We start from the raw sequence: 18,672 nt of genomic DNA, 5'->3' as shown, positions 1-18,672 counted from the left end.
TGGCAGGGACCCTATGAAATTGTGCACCAAGTCGGACCAGTCAATTATGAGGTTAGACAACCTGACAAATGGAAGCCCACCCAGGTCTATCACATCAACCTGCTCAAGGCGTGGAAAGAACGAGAAAGTCTGTTCATCACCCTGTGCTCCCCAGAGCCAGAACCGGGGCCCCAAGAACGTTATGCCCTGTCCCCAGGGGCTATACAGGTGGGGGAACAACTTTGCCCTGAACAAAGAGCCCAGGTGCAGAGCCTAGTGAAGGCCTTCCCAATGGTGTTGTCCTCCCTACCAGGAAGGACCCACCTCACGCACCATCACATCCAGACTGAACCTGGACAGATCGTCTGGGAGAACCCCTGGCCACTTCACCAGAAAGTGCATGAAGCAGTAAAACAGGAAATCCAGACCATGTTGGAGCTTGGGGTCACTGAGGAATCCCACAGCGAGTGGTGAAGCCCTGTCTTATTAGTCCCAAAGCCAGATGGCACTGTCCAGTTTTGCATTGACTTCAGGAAGATTAATGCGATCTCCAAATTTGATGCCTACCCCATGCCCCGGGTGGATGAATTACTAGACCGGCTGGGCGAAACTCAGTACATCACCACCTTAGACTTAACAAAGGGGTACTGGCAAATCCCACCCACACCAGAATCGCACGAAAAAAATGCTTTTGTCATTCCATTTGGTCTGTACCAGTTTTGAACGATGCCCTTTGGACTCCATGGGGCACCCACGACATTCCAATGCCAGGTGTTGCAGCCCCATAACTCATACGCGGCAGCCTATTTAGATGATGTAGTCACCTACAGCCGAACCTGGGAAAAATATCTGGTCCAAGTGACGGCTTTGCTCCGCTCCCTGCGACAGGCTGGACTAACAACAAATCCTGCAAAATGTAAAATTGGGAAAGAGGAAACCATCTATCTGGGATACATTTTTGGGAAAGGCCAGATCCGGCCCCTTATAGATAAACTCCAGGCGCTCAAGGACATCCCCACGACCTACCACCAAGAAACAGGTCAGGAGTTTTTTTGGGACTTGCTGGTTACTACCAAGATTCTCACAGACCTCGTCACGAACGACAGCCCCAAGAAAGCACACTGGTCCGAGGTTGTGAAAAGGCCTTTCAAGAATTGAAAGAATGCCTCTGTACAGAACCAGTCCTATTCAGTCCAGACTTCTCTAAAGAATTCATTTTGCACACAGTTTCTTCCGATGTGGGACTCGGTGCTGTTTTATCTCAGGAAATAAAGGGGGAGGAAAACCCAGTGCTCTATTTGAGCCGGAAGCTGTTCCCACAAGAACGAGCCTACTGTGTCATAGAGAAGGAGGGCCTGACAGTGAAATGGGCCGTAGACTCATTCTGATACTATCTCCTGGGAAACCCATTCAAACTCATCACTGACCATGCTGCATTAAGATGGTTAAACACCATGAAGGATACAAACCCCCGACGGATGTGCTGGTACCTGTCTTTCCAACCCTACGCATTCCAAATTCAGCATTGAATTGGGAAAGCCCACCAGAACACTGACTTCTTTTCCAGGGAAGAGGGGGCGTAATTGGATGGTCCCAACTTCCCAGGCTCCATCTTGAGCGGGAGGGTGTGTGGTGGGGTGTACAAACCCCACACTGAGCAACAAGGTCTTAAGGGGTCATTTTGGGCTCAGCCAGCCCCGCACTGCCACACCTGCAGCAAATGCTCCATCTGCTGGAGGAATTAAGAGGCAGCGAATTAGCTCAGTTGGCGGGCAGTGCTGAAGGTGAGCGAAGGCCTTGGACTGAGGTGACCCCAGGGGGGGAGACAAGAGAAAGAGGCCCTGGGAGGACAACCTTAAGTAGTCTTAGTTGCCAGGTTTCTGGTAGCTAAAAGGGCCCTGGGTTGGAGCCCGGTAGAGTGGGGGGCCCGGGCTCCCCTCCCCACAACCCTCTTGGCAGTCCAGGGTTGTGGCCGTTACCACTGGGCCACGTTTCCCAACGAGACCCTGAGTGGAGACCATTACACACACACTTTGGTGGACAGGATTAGAATTCAAAATGATCTTGACAAATTGGAGAATTGGTCTGAATTCACCAAGATGAAATTCAATAAAGACAAGTGCAAAGTATTTCACTTAGGGAGGCAAAATCAAGTGCCCAGCTACAAAATGGGGAATAACTGAGTAGGTGGTAGTACTGCATTTGATACGAGATGTCATAAGCATCCCACAGTTATTTCCTGATATTAGTAGAGGGGAGGAAAAATTGTTATATCACATCACTGTGGTAACTTGACAAATGCAGACTTTCTAATGGGGACTTCGGTACCGGATGTGCTTCTCTCATAAAGCTGCCTGGATGATAGAAAAGGAGGGAGGCCTTAGAATTTCACTACTCTACATCATTTTTAAAAGTGTTTTTGGTTGACTGTCCTCTTTAGTGTAACATCCTCCGGGGTTTGATAAACACAGGAAATTACAAGGCATATGATGTAGCAAAGGAATCTGCAGGGAAGGAGAGCTACACGCATATATTGTATCCTCCAACTTGACAGTAGTTTGTATCCTGATCCAGTATAGGATATGTTGTCTCATTTTCTCATTATTAAAAAAGGGTATTAATATAGTACTTCTAAAAACTACTAACAAAGCTTTGTGAATAACCAGGCAGTGTGTTAGCTTCCCTGTGCAGTGTCCCTCTGTGCTGTCTGGGGGAGCATGGATCAGCGTTCACGTCACACTCCCCATCAATACCTGACCCAAGCCGGGGAAGCTAATGATCCAACTAGCAGACCAAATTTGGTGATGAATCCTGGTCACATGCCACTTAAGGCAAATTGCCCATACACTAAAAAGAAGTGCTGCCTGGCAAACCTAGCCCTGGGACTTGTAACCAGTCCTGTGTACCATATTAGTGCGGTGTGAATAAATAGTCACTAGGGCAGTGATCCCCAAACTTTTAGCCTTGTGCCCCACCTTACGCCTGGCTGCCCCCTCCCCCAGAGCTGGGGCTGGGAGTGGGGCCATGGCTCCAGGAGGGGGGGAGGCAAGGGGGCCGAGACTGGGGCCACAGCTTGGGGCAGGGCTGGTAGCCAGGGCCCTGGGTGCAGGGCCGGCAGCCTGGACCCCAGGTACATGGCCGGGAACGGAGCCTTGGGTGCGGGGCCAGGAGCAGAGCCAGCAGCTGGGGCTGGTGACACGAGTGGAGCTGGGTGGGGCTCCTTCCCTGCCTCCTGCTGGGGCTGGCCCAGGCCCCAGCCACTTCTTCCCGAACGTTCCTCCGTGCCCCCCGAGGGGGGTGCACCTTACAGTTTGGGGACCTCTGCACTAGAGAATAGTCTGAGTGATGTTTTAACTCTGACTGGAGTTTAATTTAGGTCTTCAAAGGCACAAATGAATGCATGAAACCATAATGTTCCACTTACTGCATGGCTTGTTTCATATCCAGAGGATTTTGAATAACAACTGACTCTTTCAAATCTGCTTAAGAGTATTAAAGCATAATTTACCTGACTGCTCCCCAAGTCTACGAGCCCACATCCTTCCTTCCATTGTGTGCTGTGACACCCAGCTGGGAGGGGTATGACATAACAAGGAGCATGTATGCTGTAGCTGTTGAGTATGGATTTTTGTGGGACCTGAAAGATACAGATTTATAGGGGACACATCAATTTAAAGCATAATTCTGTTTGATTTTTTTTTTTTTACGTGACACCTGGCTGTATAACTCAAAGATCAGAGATCATCTATCTTTATGTGTGCTTAGTTTGTTTACTTTGTGCATTTGACAGCACTTATGTGTACTCATTTTCTGTTTCCCCTATTTGGAAAAGTGTGGTTTCCCCCCTTCTTACTTTGAAAGAGAAATATGAATTGTAAATGGGCTATCTGGACATGTTTTAGGGCAGGAAATAACTTTTGCAATGTCAGTCTTCTTATTACCTTGCTTAATAGCTTATTCTTACAGTCTCAGGTGTTATTGACTATGTACTAAATATGGCAGTAACATGCTGATCTGCTTTTGAACCAGACATATTGTAATTGTAACCTTTCTTTAATTGAGGGCTTCTTATGGATTTAATTGCATCTCTAATCCGGTATCTTGCTTTGATGTATGGTGTAGAGTAAGGCTTTGCACCTGCAGTGAATGATGAATAAGACTGAATAAAACATTTCTAATGAATGGCATTCAGTGAGATCAAAACACAGAAAGGGATCTCCTGTCCCCAGAATTTCAGATCGTGTTGGTGCTGCAAAGAGTATAAAACCAAACTAGCAAGGTGCTGCTGAATAGTGGAAAAGATGCATGCATGAGTGAGGAGCTCTTGAATCAGAATCTCTTAAAATTACATAAAAAGAAAAGGAGGACTTGTGGCACCTTAGAGACTAACAATGCATCCGATGAAGTGAGCTGTAGCTCACAAAAGCTTACGCTTAAATACATTTGTTAGTCTCTAAGGTGTCACAAGTACTCCTTTTCTTTTTGCGGTACAGACTAACACGGCTGCTACTCTGAAACTTAAAATTACATCTTACTCCCAAACTTGAATGGTTAGGCATTGGTGCTTGTGGTGATCTCTGCTGGGCAAATCAAGAAATGGACTTGCTTTGGCAGACAATGCCACATCTCCCTGTTCTGATAGTTTGGTAATAACTATCTCACAGATCTTTCCTCTATGTTAGACACATTTTTTTACTTCCTTTGTACACACTCCAATGTGATTTCTGTGTGGGTCAGGACTCCTTGTATTTGTTCTAGCCCAGGGGTTCTCTGATGCTCCCACAGGGCAGAACAAATGCTAGTAGGCTGCCTCAAGGATCTCTTCCCTTCCCGTTTGTGACTATGTGGGTCTCCTCCCCTCCACATGCAACTGGGCAACATCCTTGTGACCTCTTCAGCCACTGGTTCCATGAAAAGGTAATATTGGGAAGGTATCTGATGTATTTTTAGGGTGTAATGGAGTTTAGCAGTTGGAAACAAGAAGTAGAGCTGACACTACGTGACCAGCCAACATTACATGGGCAGTCAATGTGTACTTTGTGGATCACAGACCACAGCTGGAAAATGGCTGTATAAGGTGGTATTTAAGAAGGAGAAGGGAAAGATTCTAGAGCCTTCGTTTTCTATTTATATCAGATTGACTGCATACGATGGGAATTCTATGATCATTATTGCGAAAGTGAAAAATCTAATCCATATTTGCTCCAAAATCTGCTGACCTGAATGGCATTACTGTTTTAGTATTCACTAGTGGGTTGCAGGGGGGCAGAAATGGGCTCTAAGTATTTATACTATCTTTCACTGATCTCTTTGCCAGTATAATCTCAACACCTGGAATGTTGTGTGTAACTTTTTTTGTCTTAGAGCGACCTGTCCTGGAAATTTTATAATCCTTCTCATTTTGCAAAATTATGTAAACTTGTAAGACTCGGGCTAGAATTTTTAAAGCAGCCTAAGGGAATTAGGCACCCAAATACCACTGAAATTCAGTGGTATTTGGACAACTAACTCCTTTAGGATCCTTTGAAAATTGAAGCCTACATATATCAAATTATAACTGATAGTCTTCCTAGAAATACCTTACTCAGCAATCTGTGTTTCTCTTCAGGTTTTTGCATTATAGAGAGACATGGGCAATTTCAAAGGTCATGCTCTGCCTGGAAGTTTTTTCCTCCTCTTTGGCTTGTGGTGGTCAGTGAAGTACCCGCTAAAGTATGTCTGTCGAAAGAACAAGAACGCTTGTTACCTTGGTTCCAGAGCAGGATTTCAGCGCTTGGAATTTATTGAGGGGATCGTCAAAGCAGTATTTGCCCTGATTGGTAAGTCAGACTCTGATTTTAAAGAGAGAATAAAAAGATGAGGGCTATGCTAGTTAATATTTTTATCTTTTAAAATTATCTGTTTACTGTCAGTTTTATTATAGAGCTGGTCGTTTTTTTAAAAAAAGAAACTAAAGCCTATGAATTAATGTCATAATAACAGTGAGGGTGGTTAACCATTAGAACAAACTACCAAGGGAAGTGGTGGAATCTCCACCTCTTGATGTCTTCAGATCAAGACTGGAGGCCTTTCTAGAAAATATGCTTTAGCCAAACACAAATTATTGGGCTCATACAGGGGTAACTGGGTGAAATTTCATGGCCTGTGGAAGACATATATACAGAGGTCTGACTAGATGATCTAATGGTCCCTTCTGGCCTTCTAGTCTATGAATAACTGGAGTCACATTCAGTCATTCCATACTTAAGGTTGTAACATGTTTCCTGTCTAAAGCTGAATTTTGAAGCCCCTTTAAGATCCGCACACTCTCACACATATCAGTTTGCCAATTCAGGGGTTGGGATAGAGGTTGTGGTGCAAATGTGTGGTCATTGACCTGGGGCTCTCATATGCAAACTGGCAACTGCAGGCAGGGTGGGCAGTGCTTGCCCTTTTTGAATGTACTTCATTATGATTTCTGCCCATTGCTGTGAGTGCCTACCAGCTTTCAGATGTCACTGGCTTCCACTGAATTATTAATATAACATGTGAATATAGAATGCTGTCTACCAATGAATTCGATGAAGTGAGCTGTAGCTCACGAAAGCTTATGCTCAAATAAATTTGTTAGTCTCTAAGGTGCCACACGTCCTCCTTTTCTTTTTGTGTCTACCTGGTGAAACTCAGAAGTGAAAATATCTACCCTTTTTTAAAAGAACCAAACCTTCTGAGCAGCAGAATCACTACCTGAGATTGCCACTTCGCATTCTGTTATGAGATGGCTTAGAAACAAAGCAAAATAAAAGCCAGACCGATGGCTTAGTGGACTAAGCAGCTGATTTGAAACCTTTGCCTCGTTCAAATTACAGCACAGTCTAATTTAGCAGTTTTCCCTTAGGAAGCAGGTAACTTGAGTATTTGGAAGCTCACTGTGTGTGGTCTCAAGACTTAGATATTGAAATGGGGCCACAATGTTACTTTTAGCTATTTGCTTTGTAGGGATAATAAAGATTCCATGGTATTTCTAATAAGACATGGGCTTTGTCCTCTTCTGCTCTGTCAGTCTCCTTCCTGCTTGTCCCCACACTCCACATCTCCAGTTGGCTACTGCCTTCCACCCCAGAGATGGCTGCACTTCAGTGAAGCTGTATGTACAGCACATAATCTGAGATACTCTGAGAGCAAATATGTACAATTATATATTATCCCCTTACAGAAAAATTCTCTTCAGATCCACCGTGAGATCTGTAGAGCTGATATTATGTTGGAATGCAAAATACTAAATCAGTGCTTTCTTTTTTGCTGCAGCAATGTATTGTAACTTAGCTCTCAGTCCAAAGAGTGGAGAGGAAAGACTGAGGGAGAAGGAATGAAAGCGCCAGTGTTGGAGTACGTGGATGTGTATGGCACTGAAACAAATTTGGAAAAAATGTGCATTTGCCCCTTAATATAACAACTTGTATCCTGTAGGGGGATAGTGGGATCCATTATGCTGCATATAATCTTCAGTTTAAAATATATATTTACATGTATAGAGTGTCTCAGCACAAAGTGCTTCACAAACTACCATCTACACTCAAAATATCACTCAAATGCAGCCTTCACTGGGATGGAGGGTTGTAGCTACATAACTGTGTTCGGGCGGGAGGGGCTGTCCAAAAAAAGCAGCGTAAATCCCTACGTTTAGCAAAAAGTCCCCTTGGAGCTTTAATGCCCATGCACAGCAGAGAGGGACCCTTGCCTTTAAGGCATCATAGGAAAGATCCCCAGGAAGTCAACTAATTGGCATACCAATGTATGTACTGCAGAGGGGTGAAAGGCTAAAGTGTCCCTGCTGGGACTTGAACTTGTGGTTCTAATCTAAGGAATTAAGAGATGTTAAACCCATTCTTAAACCACTGTGTATCCAGAGAAAAAGATTGTTAAAGATTTAGTCAGATGATCACAGACAATAGCAAATGTTTGATTAGAAAGCAACATAAAGTGGTGATCTGCACTGTTAATGGCTGCATGATACCAGGACAATAGCAGGATGGCCTGCTGCTGCTGCTGAGTAAAGTACTGTCTTTACTGAATGGCTAAAGACTTAAAATCCGTCTGTGCCTTAATTAAGCTCCAGGATAGCCACCAATGCTTCCCCTGTTATTTCATATGCAGGTATGCTAGCTGAGCAGTTTGTTCCTGATGGGCCTCATCTGAAGTTGTATAATTATGAGGAAAAACACTGGGATCACTTGATGAACTGGCAGCATGCCACCATGTATCTCTTCTACAGCATCTCAGGGCTGGTTGACATTGTGGCTCATGGCACCAATGCATTGCCAGTGGCCTTGGATAGGATGATGCTTTCATTAGCAGTTTTCATTGAAGGTGAGTTTACTCGTGTGTTCAGAACCTGGAGGAAAATAAGGAGCCAATCAACCAAATATATTATTATGTATTATTATTAAAGAAGCAATTATTTGGACTGAAACTGAAGCCTAAGGGAGTTAAGTTCCCAAATTTTAATAGGAGTTGGGCACTTAACTCTCTTAAGCTCCTTTGAAAAATCTCAGCCTTGATCTGTCTAGATTTTAACTAAGTGTACAGAAAACAAAATGAGTGTATTATAGCATCACCTTTGTTACACTTTAGAGACAGTTTAGTAACATTTTATGTTAATCCCATTTTTAATTAAGGATTATAGGGCAAATCCCCTCCCTGTTTCCCAGTCAGAGTAGTGGGCTGGGCTTTGGGGAGAGTCACAGAGGAAATGTGGTGAGGAATCAACACCCTTTTCCTGCTGTCCTCCAAACTGGCTGCACCCAGCCTCAGTGTTATATGGTGTTCTGACTATATAACTGTAACCTGATTATAAAAGCATGTATGTATGTACAATTACATGTCTCCCCCTCTCCCTCCTTTTGTGTCTGCTTCTGTTTTATAATACAAAGGGGCCTAATCCTGATTGGGGCCTCTGGGTGCTACCATAATATAAATATTAACTTTGTGCATTCCTAAGCTTAACTCACTTTGGAATAAACATTTTAAAGGGAGCTTGATACAGAAGGAACAGTTCACAGTTTCTAGTGGGAGATTAGGGGAATTGTTGGGCATCATTAAAACAAATGCCTGGTGTTGTACTATTCTCTCTTAAAAGATTGATCAGTTCCTATATTGTCACAGGTTTTCTCTTTTATTACCACATACATGGGCGAGCCATGCTGGATTTTCATGTTCATCAGTTACTTTTAGTGGCTATCTTTGGAGCAGCCTTTTGCATATTTCTGGAAGTCTTCTTCCGTGGCAGCATTGTCCTTGAGATGCTCCGGACGAGTCTCTGCATTCTGCAAGGTAGCTGGCTCTGGCAGGTGAGTCAATGTTTCCAGCTATTAGGATTCCCTCCTTTGACTGTAATACTTGCTTTATCCCTTTGCTGCTTCTTCATTGGCATGCTGGTACTTCAGATGTGACCTACTATGCATTTACACAGTGCCTTTTATGCACAGATCTCAAACCACTCATAAATAACGACTAATCCTGAATTTCCCTGCAAGGAAATAGAAGTGCTTAGTACACATTTTACAGATGGGGAAGCCATTTTACCAGTACATCTCTTTTCCCAAGGCCAGACATTGACTCAATGAGTGAACTAAGAATAGAACCCAGGAGTTCAGCTTCAGTCCTTTGCTGTAATGACTAGACAGTCCCAACCCTAGAAAATACTGTATGAACTATGTAAACCAACAGTAACTTAGTGGTGCTAGATGAATGCAATGTTTATTACAGATAAAGTTAGTCCGCAGTTCAGACAATCTGCAGGAAAATTAATAAGTAAATGCTCATCAAAGCACAGTCAAGGTACAAGATGGAGGAAAGGCCATGTGAACAATTTATTGGCATTGCTGTAAAGAGGAAGGAAAGGGAGAAGTATCTTGAATGTGTTGGATTGGTCCCATCTCTCTGTTTCCTAAAAAAACATCTCAAGTGATCACTCTAAATCCTGATTCATCACTCCAAGCACAGCTTGCCAGTTTCAAAACTTTGGCAGTGGAACAGGTAAAACAAGTGCCCCAAACTTTAATACTTCAGCAATATGGCACTAGCATCAGTCACTAGCATTACCTCTTAAAAGTCTAATAGACATTCCTGTCACCATTCTGTCATTCCATATACTTAGTTGGTGTTTAGTAGCCATACACCAGTTAATTTGCTACTCTCAGGACAGTGTACTCGTGTGAGAAATGGTAAATACTCATTGCATAAATCACTGCTGTCTAATAACAGAAGTAGGAATATCAGCAGTCTTATGCTGGAGAACTGTGGTTGCTACAGTAACTTTTCTTTCCACTATGTCTAGACTGGCTTCCTTTTTTTTTTTTTAAACACGTTGGCCAGACATGGTGAATGAAAATGTGCGGGGCTTCTTTAGAAGAACTAGACATTTAGCACCAAATCAAATATTTAAACACTTGCACTAGCAAAAAAAAAAAAAAAAAAACCTCTTCAGTTGCAAACTTTTCCATAATTGAGCTCAAGAAAAACGTCCAGTGTCTCAGAACTTACTGCTGTGTTTTGTTGCTCCGTGAGTTTTCTCCCTTGACTAAAAAGTTTCACGACGGAATAGTTAGATATAGTCACTTAGCTTTCCTTGCCTATCTTGTCCTAGACAAGGCAACACAAGGAATTAAATAGAAAAACAGAAGAGTTCTCAGATACAAGGGTGGCTTTTTTCACACTTTTCTGACACTTGCATGACAGACGTGAATTCTTTGTGTGGATCGAATGCCACATACTGGCTGCTAAGTGGCAAATTTGTACAAGATGAGCGAGCTTTCCTTTTGTATCGCCAATGCCTTGATTCATCAGATTCTCTGCAGATGAAGCAAAATACAGTCAATCCACCTCAAATGTTCTCAGACAGACTGTTGAGAGCTGATGCTAGAGGGGACTAGATAGCCTAAGGAACCAATACTGTTTAAGTGAAACCCTGCTCAACAGTAGCAGTAGCTAGCATCTGATGGCTGTTGCTCCTAATAGACTGGCGTCCATGCCTCAAAAAAAGGTCACCATCATAAGGGGCACTAGCTTGGATAAGTGTGTTAAATTTTTTGTAATATTTTGGAAAGAAATCTCACTCGCTGTCTATAAAACACATACAGTTCTTATTAGTCTTTACTGATTTAATAAAAAGTGACACTGAAACTATGAAAATATGTAAGTTAAAGTCCCCTCTCTTGAAATGAATAAATAATTAAAATCCAACCATTATTGTTTGCAATGTAACCTGATTATTGTCCCCATCCTGCAACAGAAGCTTATTAATAACCAGGCTTTTGAAGAAGGGGGAGTGCAATAAGGGCTAGTATTTGTGCAGTTTTAGAAATAATCTAATTTAAGTATGATGCTGTAAAATTGTTTTGTTATAATGTTCTTAGATGTAATCTTCAATACACTTAAAAACAATCCTCAAACGTTTGCCATACGACCTATGCCTGACATATAATGCATGGTATGGCTCAGAACAAATGTCAAATGAATGTTATTAAAGAAATTTAATTTAATTACAGATTGGTTTTGTACTTTATCCTCCAAATGGGAGACTGGAATGGAACCAAATGGATCACAATAATACGATGTTCTTGACAATGTGCTATTGCTGGCATTATGCCTTTGCTTTTCTTATACTTGCAGTGAATTACACTATTGTCAGCTGGTAAGTTAACTACAGAACTAAAATTTTGGAGAGCCATGTGTCAGTTGCAGCATGAGTGTAAGACTTTAGGCTCATGGGATAAAATCTGTCCCCGTTCCCCTGTCCCCGCCCCGATAAAATAAAGATAGGCTTTGCTCATTCACGGCCATTACATAACTGATCATTCCAGTGAAAGGGAAAATAAGTACTTTGTGAACAGAATGGTATTTCACCACTGTTAACTGGCATCTCATGTAAATTGAGCTACTTTTGACATTGTTTAGAATTGCATTACAAAAATGAGAGCTGGAAAATGCCTTCTAAATCAGTGGTTCTTAACCTTTCAGGACTACTGTACCCCTTTCAGGAGTCTGATTTGTCTTTGGTACCCCAAGTTTCACCTCCACTTAAAAACTATTTGCTTACAAAATCATAAAAATACAAAATGTGTCACAGCACACTATTTCTGAAAAATTGCTTACTTTCTCATTCTGTCTGTATGAAATTTTAGTTTGTATTGACTTTGCTGGTGCTTTTTATGTAGCCTGTTGTAAAACTAGGCAAATATCTAGATGAGTTGATGTACCCCGAAAGACCTCTGCGTACCCCCAGGGATATGCATACCCCTAGTTGAGAACCACAGTTCCAGATCTCTGAGAGTCAAGATAGGGGCAGTCCTTACAGTGTGGTGACAGATAGTGCTTGTCTGTGCCAGTTTTAAATGGCTCAAGACAGATGGCTAGTACCACTTCATTTGGAGACTATTGCACAGACCAAACAGACTTGTTAATATTTTCTCCTGACTAAATTTTCTTTTGGCCAGTTTTATCCCATTATTCCTAACTATAGCCATGTGCCTGGTCTCACAGTGTTTAATCTGACAAAACCCCCACTTAAGTCCTGATTTTCTGTGGAATGGTATATTGAAGGAATCAGGCTTGATCACTGTGACAGCAATGCCTAGCCCATCTACCTGTTGTATCATCTTCCTTGATGTTTATACCCTTTTCCATTCTTGCAGGCAATTATATCCCTGCTTGGTCATCCTTTGGCCATATTTAGTTCTTCCAGTTTTTCCTCATAAATCAGTCATTTTGGCTCCTTGATGATAAAAATGATTAACTTTGTGTCCCCTGTAACAATAACCAGATCAGCATTTGACTCACTGTTTAGGTTAGAATGTAAAATTATGTGGCAAACCTCTTCTTTTCTTTCCCCCCACTGTCTCCAGGGTAGTTCGTTCAAAGATTAAACAGGCCCAGTCCGTGGAGATGGGATTACTGAAAACAACTGAACGAGATCAGGAATCAGAAGACGAAATCTAGTTTTGTATAAATTCTGTTTTACCACTTTGCCTTCTTCACCATTAAGATAATTTTTACCTCATTTCTAGACTAGTTTACCATCTTGTTTGTTCTTCATATAACTCGCTATGCAAGTATCATCCATAAAGTACTGTATACTTACTTCTACATAATTAGATTCTTATTTGCAGAGTGTAGGCCTGATATTAATTTGTGGTGTTTCCATTAGTACATTGTTCATCACATGCTTTAGTGGAAAAATATTTTCCTATTAGCTGAACTTAGATTGGATGGGGTGACGTTGTCAAGTAAAAATCAATTCAGCCCATTAATAGCTGAGCAACATGTTCTCCTCCTGCTGTTGGAGAAACTGGTAAATTTCCAAATATAAATATGTCAAAAAAGCTAAATTTGCTGAATTGCCATCCATGTACATAAAATAACTGTACAGAACTTTAAAACAATGGAATAAGCACATTATTGATGGAGACCTACATCTGCATTGTCAAGTATATTGAAGGATATCTTTGCTTGTAGTTTCAAATGAAATTGCAGAAAACTGCAGATTGCAAACCCATGTAGCATTTATCTACACAGTCTATCCTTTGTTCGTTACAACATGTGCTCTACCAGATTTCTGCAAGGAGATCAAATAAGTGTAGAAATGACCATGGGGATTGCTCATCATGAGGGGAAGTTACTCATCGCAGTGACTTGACACTCCTATCACCCCTGCGCTTTGACAAGCAGTACATTGACCCTACTTTACAGCCAGGGGCATTGGGACAATTTTTATAGTGGGGGTGCTGAAAGCCTTTGAACAAAACTATAAACCCTGTATATGATGGAAACCTTACATTAAGCTGGGGGTGAGGGGTGCTGCAGCACTCCCAGCACCCTTAGTTCCACATCCCTGTTCACAGCAAGTATAGCAGCCTTTTATAGAAAGGCTTCTGGGTGTCAAACAGAGCAACATCAGGCGTCCAAGTTAACTCTGTACCCTAAATTCAGCACCTTTTCCATACTGCAATCTAGTGGGATTTCAGTAAGGCACTGGGGCAGTCACATGACTGGATGCAGTGCACAAATCCACATGCTGTGCTCAGCAATGGCAGCATATGTGCTTGGATGCAGTCTGCTTGGATGCAGATCTCTGTGCACTCTCTTGGAGGATGTTGATCATTGTAGAACAGAGTGCGGTATGGACACACATGCACACAGTGATCATTTTAAAATCAATTCCGCAGGCTTCTTTGTGCATTTCTGAATGTATAGTAATTTGTATTGTACAAATGATTCTGTGAGGTGCCAGGTTTCTTCCACTCCTGCTGCAGTAAGGATACATTCCAATATGAATTGTAGGATTAGGAAATGACTAATACATGGCAAAGAACATTAGTGAGCCTTACTGCATGGAAGCATACTGCCCCCAGGGGGTTCAATACTTGAAGTACATCTGTAACACAACTCATTCTTCAAAATGCCTATAGTAGTAATTGGTCATGACTGGACATCTGCCATTCAGCAACAATTACTCCTGGGAGAATTCGGCACCAAAAAATTAAAAATTCTGTTCACAATATTTTAAAATTCTGCATATTTTATTTGTCAAAATAATGCAATATAATCACTATGGTTCCAATTGTTTTGGTAATTTATTTAAACTGCAATATAATGGATAGAGAATGGGAGTGGGGAACAGATCCCCTTGCCTAATAGTAATGTAGCTAGGTTTGACCCTTTATTTCAAGTCAACAAATATATGCAGCCATATGCTCAGTGTTACAACATAGGCAAATGAAGACCAAGTAAGGGCAGGGGAATCAAACTCACAATTTATGTTGGCTACTGACCATCTCTGAAAGGTCAGTAGCCAACAGTTCATGGAGCACATTGTGATAGGAAATTTTTTCAGTCCAAAAATTTAGACCAGTTCTAATTACTAAAGCACCATCAGCATTTATAAGGCCATACTGTCTTTTATCCTGGGCACTCTGGCAATGAAAAGAAGCCTTAACACTTTTACACCTGTTTTATACTCCTGGGGAAATTCACAAAGACAATGGGAACACTAAGCAGGCAGGCTGCTACATTCTGCTCTGCCTGAGGGGACAGAGCCTGCCCCACGCCTACCTCCTCAGAAACACCCCGAAGCCTGCCCCTCCATGCTGAGCATGCTGCAATAGCGAGTGAGAGGGACAGAGTCTCTCTCTCACGCGCATCCCCCTCCCGGCAGTGATTTACGTCTCTACCGGCTGCCCAAACTGACCTGCCTGCACTGTTGGGAAGGGGCACATGACCGCTCTTGTGGCTTCCCTACCAGAAGTCATTTTTCTGTGGAGAAGCAAAGAAATCTGCAGGGGACATGAATTCTGTGCACGCACAATGACGCAAAATTCCCCCAGGAGTAAACAGTTGCTGTTATTGTAGGTTCCACTGCCAGAGAAGTGAGTACAATAGGAATTCTGAAGGCAGTGATACAGAGCAGCCATCAACTGTAGGGCAGTTACTCTGCAAAAGGAGCCTCTTGCTTTCAGAATACATCCTTTTAAAATATTAATATTTATATATTATACACATTGCATTTAAAAACAGGATGTTGCACAGTAATGTAATGTAAAAATTCCAGTTGCACAGTAATGTAATGTAAAAATTCCAGCCCACTGGGTCTGAAACTAGAGACATACTTTTTTTTCTCTTAGCGCTCTCATGTTTTCATGAGACACTCCAAGGCAAGATCCCAGTTCTGTAGTCCTTATGTAAGCAGTCACACTCACTGATGGAGGTGAGTAAGGGCGGCAGGATCTGGACCTAAATTTGTGTGCTTCATCTGAATTTATCCTTGTCCCTTCGATATAAAGCAGAAAAAAGTATAGCTTAAATAAAGCTAATTAGAGTAAGCCTATATAAAACTATTATTTAAAGTAGTTTATAGCTGTAAGGAAACCCAAGGATAAGGAGAAAAGCTCAAGACCCTTTACCTATAGCTACTTTATCTTTAAATGCACACAAATACACGATAGGCTAAATTTTTCAGGGAATCTTCCCTTCAGTTGCCAGTTCTTTAAAGGTTGGAGCTGGTCACTTTAGAATTTCCGGCTTTTCAGAGCTTTTCTAATATAAGCTACATTTTAAAATCTTTAACTCTGACCTAAATGTAAAAATGGTGCACATGTTAAATTTGACTGTTAAGCACTTTGCTCAGGTACAGCACAGGCAGCAGCAATGCAAGCTTTCTCATTGCCCTGCCAATAACAATACTTAGTACTGTAAAACTGTTAATGTGCCTCAAGCCCTGATATGAAGGGACCATGTAAGCAGGAGAAGAGGGCAGTAACTCACTGAGCACTGGAAACGTTAAAGGATGCAGTTTGCTTGGGAGTATTTTTTTCAATATAAAAGATTTTAGATGGTCACTTTGAATTACTTCTGGTCCCCACCAAGTATCTTGCTACTTGTCACTAGATCTGAGAATAATTATTGATTATTAATAAATATGAACCTGAATCAAAACCTTGGAACAGAACACTCCCAAACTTTCCATCTAAATTCTTATACTACCCATCACTGTGAGATGGGAAAGTTTAGATCCAGATCCAAACTTCACAGTTGGTATCCATTGCTAAATAATCATTTGTTCTTCTGTAGTGCCTTTCACTGGAGGCTTTTGCAGCTCTTTGCAAACATTAATGAAGTCTGCTTCACAATACTCCTGTGAGTTAGGTATCATTGCTCCCATTTTATATATGGGCATTTCCATATCAGCAGGGCTTAGTCATACTGCAGTCCATGACGTTACCTTCATAGTGCAGTTGAAACTCAGAAGGAAGTGATACCTACCCCACTCTGCAAATCTGGGATTTTTGTGGCACTCGAAGGGCCATATTCTCCCATTAATTACACTAGTGGAGCCTCATGAAAATAAAATTTTCTGCGGGCATAAATGAAGGCAGCTCCATTGAGTTCAAAAGAATTTTGTCTGTTCACACCAGCAGAAGATTTGGCTCAGTGTGGTTGTCATTGAACCAGAGACAATGACCATAATACAAAAAAATGCCCATAGGGCAGCCTGGGGTTGAACTCAAGGTGCTAACTAGAGTTAAAAGCAGCATTGCTGTGTCTTAATTGCTATTCTAACCTGAGTTATCCAATGTGGATTAGCTAACCAAATGAAGAATACACTTTTTTGGAGGTGCAGTGTAGACATACCCTAAAAGTGGATGCCTCTTTGCTCCTCCTTTCCCTGTCTCAGCCCTAGAATTCTGACACTGAACTCTTGGAATTACCGGAGTTCAGGTAATTAAACCCTGGCATAATTCCATCAGTGATGATAATGCCATAGGTTGTTGTGAGGCAAAAATCAGATATGATTCACAATCTGCTGAGAAGGGACATGTACAGCTCCCTGTGCTAGATTTAGTGAGTGATCCATACAGGTGTCTGAGCATGGGATGACCAAGTTTGCTGGGTACATTTTGTCTGTTTTAGGCAGACAGAAATCTCCAGAAATGACACTTCCAGAATTCCAATTTAGAAGTTAGAAGTCAACACTTTTTGTGACTAATCCTATCATTTATTTTATGCACAAAATACCTCCTTTTACTAAAGATGGCATTACAAAGAGGCAAAATAAAAACAGATTTTAAAGTGTTCAGGATGATCAATAATTTTCCCTCCAAGTTTTTCCTCCCCTATCTCAAGCTGTCTTTACCAAATCTGTCTTGTAGACAAGCTTCTTACTCTACTGTAAAGATGGAACTGAATTTATACCCTACCTCTCAATAAATACAGGCATTGGCATATGTTGGAATCTGAACCTTAATATCAAGGCTGACACGAACTCTGTAATGGACCAAATCAAAACCGCAGAGCTGAAAATACCCGCACCCCAAACCTTAAAATGTTCAAAATCCAGATCTGAATCTTTCAGCTCAGGCCCATCTCTACTCTAAAGCTAGTAACTTACTGGCTGCTCATGGTTCATTGTGAGTAGTTTTTAACACATAAGGCTTGATCCTACTAAGTGGTGAGACCTCAACATCCACTGACTTAAGGTGAGAATGATAAATATTATTTCAGTGATGCTTTTGTCTCTTTACCCCACAAATACTGCAGTATAACGCCTACTTTCAAATGATAAGAAAAATAAGAAACTAACTTCAATACATGCACAATTATTTGATGATTTAAATGTCTCAAATTTGGAGACACATGGAAAAAACAGATGCTAAAGCCTCAAATTTTAAGACTTCTTGAATTTCTGTACAAATGTCTGGTATTAAAATGATCAAATACAAGTAAAAGCAAAGGGAAAACTGTAATATATTTACAGTATCTGTAATATAAAAAGGTGGTCACTTTCTCAAACTGTCTAGTATTGTTGTAATAGCAAAAGGAAAGAAACCAAGCAGTATAGTTTTAGGAAGAATTTTTTTTTAAAGCAGAAAGATTCATTGGGTGTCTTCAAAGGCTGTTCCTGATTGGTTATGTTTTGAGCACTACTCTCTGTTAACACTAAAGAAATATGACCTTTGGCATTCCTTTATCAATAGTTTCTGTCTGAATGCAGGGAAGGGATGGAAGTATGCCGGGTTTACACACATACCATTTGAAAAATATAGTGCTTTAATGAAACCTTAAGTTATTGTTAAATATTGGTGCCTTTAAAAAAAAAACCACAATAGTTCATAACAAACAAGACGTGCCTGTAATTTTATTTAAATAAAACTGATTTAT

At 41.4% G+C, this 18,672-nt stretch overlaps 1 protein-coding gene across 1 annotated transcript in view; it reads left to right on the top strand.

Moving 5' to 3' along the window:
* TMEM45A (transmembrane protein 45A) overlaps positions 1–18,672 on the top strand; it is a 35,948-nt gene extending 17,276 nt beyond the window's left edge. Inside the window, exons 2-6 of the mRNA XM_037908246.2 lie at positions 5,588–5,798; positions 8,116–8,328; positions 9,124–9,308; positions 11,508–11,653; positions 12,864–18,672. Coding sequence (XP_037764174.1) covers positions 5,609–5,798; positions 8,116–8,328; positions 9,124–9,308; positions 11,508–11,653; positions 12,864–12,957 — 828 coding nt within the window. The 5' untranslated portion in view covers positions 5,588–5,608 and the 3' untranslated portion in view covers positions 12,958–18,672. The remainder of the gene's footprint in view (positions 1–5,587; positions 5,799–8,115; positions 8,329–9,123; positions 9,309–11,507; positions 11,654–12,863) is intronic.

Source organism: Chelonia mydas, chromosome 1 (assembly GCF_015237465.2).
Source record: "Chelonia mydas isolate rCheMyd1 chromosome 1, rCheMyd1.pri.v2, whole genome shotgun sequence".
NCBI lineage: Eukaryota > Metazoa > Chordata > Testudines > Cheloniidae > Chelonia > Chelonia mydas.
This window is presented reverse-complemented; position numbering and strand designations above follow the sequence as displayed.